The following is a 9,022-nucleotide window of genomic DNA, read 5'->3' as shown; positions in this document are numbered from 1 at the left end:
TGGTCGACCGTTGACGACACGTCGACACAATGCCCCCCATAGTGTCAAGTTACCATAATTTGAGTTCTCTTTTTATAATGTAGTCCTATGATCCTATCCAAATTTAGCATTTGCCAGGTCATCACATGATGACGTCATCATCAGCCTCCATAATATTCCTATTTAATTAGAGATCAATGGTCGACCGTTGACGACACGTCGACACAATGCATGATATCTTGTCTCTTTGACACCGACATGCATGGATCAATCGTCGTCTCTACAAGACTACAACTATTCTTTCTGGCATTCGCAAGAAATTAAGTATGAAGCATCAAACTTTCTTTCACCTTTAATTTCACGCTCCATGTTTGTTTATCCTTGTCTTGTCCAATCCACTCCACGTCTCCACCAAACCATTTTTGACTCTAATACCAGAACTGCAGAAGCATATAATATAAGAAGACAATAAGAGAAACATGTATACAATTACAAACACACTACAACTCCACAAGGCACAGTGACTAACATTTACATGTACAAATAAAAACATCATTAATGAGCATCATGGTCGGTACAAGCTACCTTCAACTAATTATACTAATTTGATCAAGCAATTCATATAAAAAAATTGAGAAAATAATTATTACTTTATTAAACGAGTTAGGCTGGGGTGCTATGGATAGCATAGTGGCCTCTATGCTACGACTCAATATTCGAGTTTTCAAAATCCAAACGGTCGATCCGAACCGTTCATCTTATTCTCCATATTAATATCTGCTTGGAGACCAAATTTTACATTTTTCTGAATTTTTTTACTATTTATTAAGTATTTTACAAAATTGTTGATCCAACGGTGGCTGCACAAAACAGTAAAACCGTTGGATTAGCGATATTCAAAGTGGCTTAATAAATAGTAAAAAAATTCAGAAAATTATAAAATTCGGTCTCCAAGCAGATATTAATATGGAGAATAAGATGAACGGTTCGGATCGACCGTTTAGATTTTGAAAACTCGAATATTGAGCCGTAGCATAGAGGCCACTATGCTATCCATAGCACCCCAGCCTAGGGGTGAGTAAATCGCTCATAACTCGTGAGCCGCTCATAACTCGCTCATTAAAAGTTTGCTTAAACTCGCTCATTTATCCGCTCATTTAAACTCGCTCATTAACAACTCGCTCATTTACTTAATGAGCGAGCATGAGCATGACTCAACTCGCTCATAACTCGCTCATTAAGAATTTGCCACATCTAATCCCTGCCACATTTAATCATGTGTAATTCTGTGTAACATCAACCTTGCCTCATTAAAATTGATAGATAGTGAGCATAATTTCATATTTAATCCTGTGTAATATAGTGAGCACAATGTAACATTTAATCTTGTGTAATATACTAATATTCATGATTTCATATTCATTTTTTTGTAAATCGGCAGAACCAAGGTTGCTTGTTTAAGATGAAGGTTTAATTCTAAACTAGCAATTTAAAATTCCAACTGCTTGTTGCTTGTTTAAGATGAATTTTCATTATTGTTTTCATAATACAAATTTGTAGGTATGTGACAATGAAATATCTATCTGTATGTCACAAGTAGGACCGTCAAAATCGACAAGACGATAGTTGTTGAATTTTTATTAGTTTCTGTTGTTAGTTTATGTTGGATTATTTTATTTTTGTAATATAATTATATTTTTGTTGAATTTTTATTATATTTTATTTTAAATAAATTATGACAATTTGTTATGATGACTTTTAACAAATTTTGTTATGCGTGAGCACACTATATAATTTTGTTATGAGTCATAAGTCATAACTCGTGAACCGCTCATAACTCGCTCATTTATCCGCTCATTTAAACTCGCTCATTAACAACTCGCTCATTTACTTAATGAGCGAGCATGAGCATACCCTAACTCGCTCATGCTCGCTCATTAATCACCCCTACCCCAGCCTAACTCTTATTAAACTGATACCCAACAACAGCAGTATCATCATGAAGATATAATATGTTGATTTTTCGTACAGTGACAAGAGAAAACTTTCAAACATAATTCTTACAATCTCAGCTTATATATACGAATACGACATGTACATACGGATAGTTAACAGATGTTAATGTGCCACGTGGCTAGATGATAAGAATGCTGACTCGGATCCACACATGCGATCTATGCTTGATATTTGTTCTATCATATAAGGTAGGGCCGGGTGTAAACGAAGCGGATTCGGAGCGGATAATGCTAATATCATATCTGTATTTGCTTTTTAATGAGCGGATACGGATATGGATCGATATCAAAATTTAAAATCAAATTCGCTTTAAACGGATATAGATATGGAGCGAATAATCTACAACTACGGATACGAAATGAATAATTCGGATAATTGAATTATACACTTTAAGATACAAAAGAGTGCCTTATTGTTGTCTTGAAACAATGACTAAAACTAATTTAACAGAGACTAAAAACATACTACATTTACGGGCTAAAGTCTTCAATAGAAAAGAATGGAGAGTGAAGAAATGAACGTAAAAAGAAAAGAAAAAATAGAGCTATTGTAGCACCATCACCAGCAAAAAAGAGATTAAATTAAAAACTAAATCGTATTATCATTTATCTCACAACCAATATTGAAATGAATATGAGATAATTATATAACAACTTCTATCTGGAGCAGTAAAGTCGAAGCCGGTTGCAATTTCAAATCCGAATAATTGCGGATACGAATATAGATATTCACATTAATAAAATTATCCGTATCCGTATATTATAAAGCCATTGGTCCCAAAATAATAAGCATTAATTGTTGAAAATTATAATTAACAAACTAATTTAAATCTGAATTACGGTCAGTAAAATAAATAACAATTATATTCAAAATTTAATCAACAACATAATAATAATACAACTTTATTATCCAGAGTTGCAAATACAGACTTAATGCAACTTCTTGTCTATATGCGCAAGAATAATCAAGTGAGATAGTCTCAAGTCATACTGTAATTTTTCTGCCTACATGCACTATCGTAGTAGAGGTTGACATAACTTTTTTCAACAATAGTAGCAAAATAATAATTTTATTATCAAGAAAATAATGTTGTTTGTGGGAGATTGAAATTGATTATTTTGATGAATTATAGAGTTAAGAGAAAGAATAAGAGAAAAATTGTTATGTATAATATTGTTGGATGGATTGTCTTCAAATGTCATATGCTATTTATAGACAAATAACATATAGGCTTCAATGAATCTGTGCATTCATGGCAATTAAAATCCTATTCATTCTATTACGTTTCTATATATTAAAAAGAATGAACGACAATTAATTGTACTTGAAGGAATGACATTTAATTTGTGAATTAATGGAATGACATTTAATTGTGCATCAACATACCAAAAAAATTAACTGCCCATAATCCATAATTCATAAAGTTTAAAATGATAATATTAAAATTAGTATTTATTTACATAAACTTTTAGTTTTATAAAATAATTGTTTATAACTTTTAACACCTCATCTTACAAATCGAACATAAAATCTCACATACTGAGAATAATAATAACATCTTACTTAATTGAGCTAGATGTAGTCTTCCCCATTTCCAGTTCAAGCGGTAGTTACAATTAATGGGGGATCAGTCCGAGGTCATGTTTAGTTGAGCCCTAAACTAAGGAATAAAAGGGTTTAGGTCTTAGTTAAGTGGCCAAATATGATTTAATTGGATCGGATTAAGATGACATAAGCTAATTTTTAGACCAACGTAAAACGTAAAAAGTTAAGCCACCTATCAAAGTGGTTTAACATTTAGTCCACTACTTATGACCTAACCTAAAATTGATTCAATCGGAATTAAAGAGAAAATTACTAAGTTATCTCAAATTATCTAATTAAAAGGATTTCAACTCATTAAATATATCTCTAATTCTCTGTAGTTACTACTGTACATAAAATATTTTAAAATATGCTTAATTTATAAAATAAAAATTATGTTCTATCTTAATTTAATAAAACTTTTTCTTTACTTTTTCTTTTTAATTTCTATCATTGGTATGTAAATATTAATCAGGGAGAAACTAACGTGCAGAAAATCGAATTTTAATTTAATTTCATTTTTTTTAATTTCTATCATTGGCTTTTTTTTTTTTTTTTTTTAGTTTGCAGTTATATATAATTTTTACCTCTAGAAGTAGAATAGGGGTTAGTTCTACCAATTAAATTAAATAATCATCGTATTACAAATAAAAACAAAATCCTAATTAAATTATAAATCATAACAAAACATAAATTAAGCTATAAACTCTAATCAAATAAGAAATATATTAATTATAATTTAACTCTAGACCTTAATGAAACATAAATAACTTAGGTCAATCTAAGTTAGAATAACCAACTTAGATCTCTAAATCTTTAAACCATAACCAAACACCGCCTCATTTCTTAAGATTCTTTTGCTAAGAGCAGGGGCGAATCTAGCCTATATGAATGTGATCAATTGACCTCCATTCATTTTAATTTTTTTTTATACTTAAACCTTATTTTTAATATATTTGAAGATAAAATATTATGGACAGTGTGAAATTAACTCCCATTTGTAGTATCTTTTTTTTTTATATATTTGACTTTCATTTATGTTTGACCTTCATAGTCTGAAAATCTAGCTCCGCTCCTGCATCTTTTTAGCTCAATTTATATATAAAAAAAATGCTTGCTAAAATCTGGTTAACATTCAGCACTGGAGATTGGTGGACATTTATATATAATAGGAATGGTAATATTGCAATTTTCCAATAGTACTTTTATTTTATTTTATTGGAAAGCTTTAGTACACTTCAGTATTTTTTAAATGCTATTTTTAAAAATTAAACATAAGTTTCTTCACATAGAGATAAGTGAGATAAGGACTCACTCTACTGCACTAACCCTGCGGATCTCCACTAATACTTATCTTAAAACAATAAAACAAAGATAAACAAGCCAGGACCCACTCCATATATTGACAAAAAAAATGTCCGTGTATAAAAATTAGGATCGACAAACATTAATTAGGTCCTAACTATTATTCTTCACACACCCTACTTTGTTTTTTATATGTTTATTATATCTTTGCTAGAGGTAGGATGCGAGATCTGGTGGATTATTTCGAATAATGAAGGAGAATAATAGAATATTCATGTATATATATATATATATATATATTTTTTTTTTTTTTTTTTGAAAAATAGTGGTATTTACCACCGATTTCATTTGAAATAAGAAATTATTGCATATCTGACCTAGTACCTAAAATTGGTACCAAAATCAAATAAGGCAAGTCTGTACAGCTGTTCAAAACAAAAGCATGCAATATCAGAAGAAGAACACAAAAAAACAACATAATAGGCATAAAACTAAGAGCTACAAATCTAATAAGTCCTCATCCTCCTCGTCGCCAGACATTAGAGATGGGGGGTTGCCATCCCCAGAACCCTGATCATGTATATTTTAAGATATGTGGTTGTTCAAAAGAAAAAGATCTTGACGATAATAAATTGTTGCATATTTGATTTGCCGAACTCAAAATAATTATACTCTTGTTAATAGTTAAAACAAGCAATTTTATATGAAAATAATTGTGTAATTAGTATCTTGTAAATTAATAATCTATCCAGTAAGCTAAGAAGTGAATCAAGATTGCCCAAAGAACTATTAATTAATTAAGCATTGTCAAGTCCTATCATTATGTGTTAAGATGAAGATCAAGTGGAAACCCATTGTCATTCAAATTTAGAATTATTTTATTTAGAACATGTTTCACATATCTATTTTATTTCTATTGGTCATGTTTGGTGGTGGAGTAAAGTTAATTTGAATTAAATTTCTTATTATGAGTTAAGGTAGATTAAAATAATCATGTTTGGTTAGAGTTTGATGGAGTAAGCTTATGAAGAGAGAGAAAATTATAACATGATGTTACTCTAATTGTAAGTTACTGCACATGTTTGGTTAGAGCTGACTCTGGTACAGAACGACACGTGTTATTGTTCTGTGCCGTAACTTGCGTATCGCGTGCCGTGTTCATTCGCGTACCGTGATCACCCCTTGATATTTTAGTCACGGTACGGCACGGCATGCGAAAGATCTGGACACGGCACGGCACAGCATGGCACGCGAGTCACGTGTAATTAGGACCGTTAGGTTTTAATCAAATGATGAATCTTGAAGAAACTAACTTAAATTATTTTAACGAAAAACAGGGGTATCTTTGTAAATTTATATCTTTACTTTTATTCCAAGTTTCCAACTAGCAGTACATAATATGGATTATCGCAAAACACAAAACTCAAATCACAAAATCCCTCCGGTCTCTATCTTACAGTCTAGTCACAGATCAAAAAATCTCTCCTTTCCTTTTCTTTTCTTTTCTTTTCTTTTATTTTCTTTGTCCCCCCCTTCCCTTTCTTTCTCAAACGCAACCAGATGGAGAATCAAAGCTAAAAGGAAGAAAAGAAGCGCATCGCATCGTCGTCTATCTAATAAGAGAGAGAGTTTTTGAATCTCTCCAATGGGAGCGGGGGTTTCGAGCATAATGGGGCCAGATGGAGAACCAAGTGATGGTTATTCTGGTTTAGGCGATATGCCCGAGAGCTGCGTAGCCGCGGTCTTGCTATACCTCGATCCACCAGAGATCTGTAGTGTGGCGCGCTTGAATCGCGCCTTTAGAGGCGCTGCATCAGCCGATTTTGTCTGGGAATTGAAATTACCTTCCAATTACGACTACTTGATGGGTTTGATCGAGTCTGGAGAGGACGGAGAAGGTGAGAAGAGCCAAGGTTGGTTGAGTAAGAAGCAAATTTATGCTATGCTTTGTCGCCCCAATCCATTTGATGGAGGCATGAAGGAGTTCTGGCTAGAAAAATCTAAGGGGGGGTTGTGTATTGCAATATCTTCAAAAGCTATGGTAATTACTGGAATTGATGATCGAAGATACTGGAATTATATTCCAACTGAAGAATCAAGGTGAATACAAAAATTAACTTTTTACCCTCTTTTACATCCTTTCCCAATAATCAATAATCCACATTTGGCAACCGGGAAGATGAACAAAGTCTTTCAGGATTAATTTGGTAGGATTTAGCTATGTTGTCTTGAACATTGTTTGAGAGTTGTTTTAAATACTGTAGTTAGTTTAACTTGTGCTAGGAATCACTTGGTAATTTATGATAAGGATAAATCATAAATCTTCTTCAACTGACCCATTATTTTTTTTAAGAAAAGGCATAGAGCCCATTTCATTGCTGAAATTGTTAAATATAGCACTCTCAAACCAAAACAGCTATTAATAAAGCAAACTACCTGTTGTGAACTAACCTCTAACTAAAAAAAAAAAACAAGGGACACATTATTAAATATTCCTTAGATATTAAATCTTCCGATTCTTTCTCTAGTTTCATATAATTTTTCAAGCTTTCTGTTGAGTATAGTTAGCATTTGTTTTACAATATGACCATGCCAACTTTATTTATTGAATTTAGATTGTGCAAACTGTGGAGGTGCTCCTATAGTTTTTTCGACTTCTAAATTTATTTGAAAGTTAATTTGTTCAGCTTGTCAATTTCTCCACAGTTTATGACCTTGTATTCTGATGACTTATTCATTTACAGATGTCTACGGTCTACCTTGTCTGCATTGATTTTTCCCTTATTTTCTAGTGCCTCCATTTTTCTCTTGTTTGAATAATAAATAATTATATAATTTTAGTCATGTACTTGTTTGCTTATTAAGCTGTGTTTACAGATGTCTACGGTCTACCTTGTCTGCATTGATTTTTTCCTTATTTTCTAGTGTCTCCATTTTTCTCTTGTTTGAATAATAAATAATTATATAATTTTAGTCATGTACTTGTTTGCTTATTATGCCGGCTAACCAATTTGATTGCTTTCTTGAGGTCAGCATTAATTTTATGTCTCTGTGTTGTGGAGTGTGATCCTTGAAACTGACAATTATTTTAGTGAAATTTTTTTAGCTCGCTGCTATCTGAAAATTTTAGGTACATCTTAATACAGATCAGTAATTACCTTCTGAATGGGATAATTCTCCTTTACATCTTGTCATTTTCATGTAAGGCACAAAATTTCGCTTCATTGTCATAATTACAGCAAATTTAGTAAGTTAATCTAATGCCCCTTATTTCTGAATGTTTCAGATTCCACTCAGTTGCGTATCTCCAACAAATTTGGTGGTTCGAGGTGGTTGGTGAAATTGATTTCTTATTCGCGGCTGGTTCTTACAGCCTCTATTTTCGGCTCCGTTTGGGCAAACCTTCAAAACGGCTAGGACGCAGGATTTGGAGCTCTGAAAACATACACGGGTGGGACATCAAACCCGTTCGGTTCCACCTCTCCACATTTGATGGCCAGCAAGCTACCTCTCTGTATCACCTGGAGGAGCCTGGTAACTGGATTCTTTACCATATAGGTGATTTTACTGTTCCAAATGATTTGGTTGAACCAGTAAAATTGAAGTTTTCCATGACCCAGATTGATTGCACCCATACAAAAGGGGGCCTTTGTGTAGACTCATTGTTGGTCTATCCAAAGGGGTATCGACAAGATAAAGAGATGATTGTTTCTATGTAGGATATCTAGAAAAGTTTTGCTTTGTAGAGAAGATAAATATGTAGGAGATATATTGCGTAGGAGAGGGGAAGTGGGTTTTTTTTCTTGAGTAACAACCGGTTTTAATCTTTTTTAGTTAGTTTGTGTATATGTTATATACCATTCTTTTTTTTCTTTTCTTTTTTTCTTTTCTTCTTATTTTCAACTTTGATCAGTTTTGAGTGAACATTGTTAGGGGAGGCATTACTCATTATTCAATTTAATTTTAGGATTGGAAAGAGGAAAGAAGGATATTTTGTCTTATCATCCTTTGTAATATTTCTACCATCACTAGTGATGCTTGGCAAACCGTTTGTTTGGTTCTGAAAGTGTTCCTTTTGAGTTTTCCTTCTTTTTGTATATTAAAATATGAGTGAGTCTATGGTACTATGCATATCACG

The 9,022-nt window shown here is 32.3% G+C and overlaps 1 protein-coding gene across 1 annotated transcript; it reads left to right on the top strand.

Annotated features, from left to right (window-relative positions):
• Positions 1 to 6,395: 6,395 nt before the first annotated feature.
• LOC144562326 (F-box protein PP2-A13-like) lies at positions 6,396 to 8,945 on the top strand. The gene is made up of 2 exons (XM_078311530.1): positions 6,396 to 6,984; positions 8,171 to 8,945. Exons 1-2 carry the CDS (start codon positions 6,530 to 6,532, stop codon positions 8,601 to 8,603), a joined length of 888 nt encoding a protein of 295 aa, XP_078167656.1. The 5' UTR covers positions 6,396 to 6,529; the 3' UTR covers positions 8,604 to 8,945.
• The last annotated feature ends 77 nt before the right edge of the window (positions 8,946 to 9,022 follow it).

The sequence above is a fragment of the Carex rostrata genome, chromosome 11 (assembly GCF_964058835.1).
Source record: "Carex rostrata chromosome 11, lpCarRost1.2, whole genome shotgun sequence".
Taxonomy (NCBI): domain Eukaryota; kingdom Viridiplantae; phylum Streptophyta; class Magnoliopsida; order Poales; family Cyperaceae; genus Carex; species Carex rostrata.
The sequence above is the reverse complement of the archived record's forward strand: the minus strand, read 5'-3'. Positions and strand labels throughout refer to the sequence as shown.

What these genes read in the sequence shown, in the direction of transcription:
- LOC144562326 (XM_078311530.1), top strand. Translation starts at nt 6,530, where the DNA reads ATGGGAGCGGGGGTTTCGAGCATAATGGGGCCAGATGGAGAACCAAGT. An exon ending in ATTCCAACTGAAGAATCAAG is followed by an intron (nt 6,985 to 8,170) that starts GTGAATACAAAA and finishes TGAATGTTTCAG; the next exon opens with ATTCCACTCAGTTGCGTATC.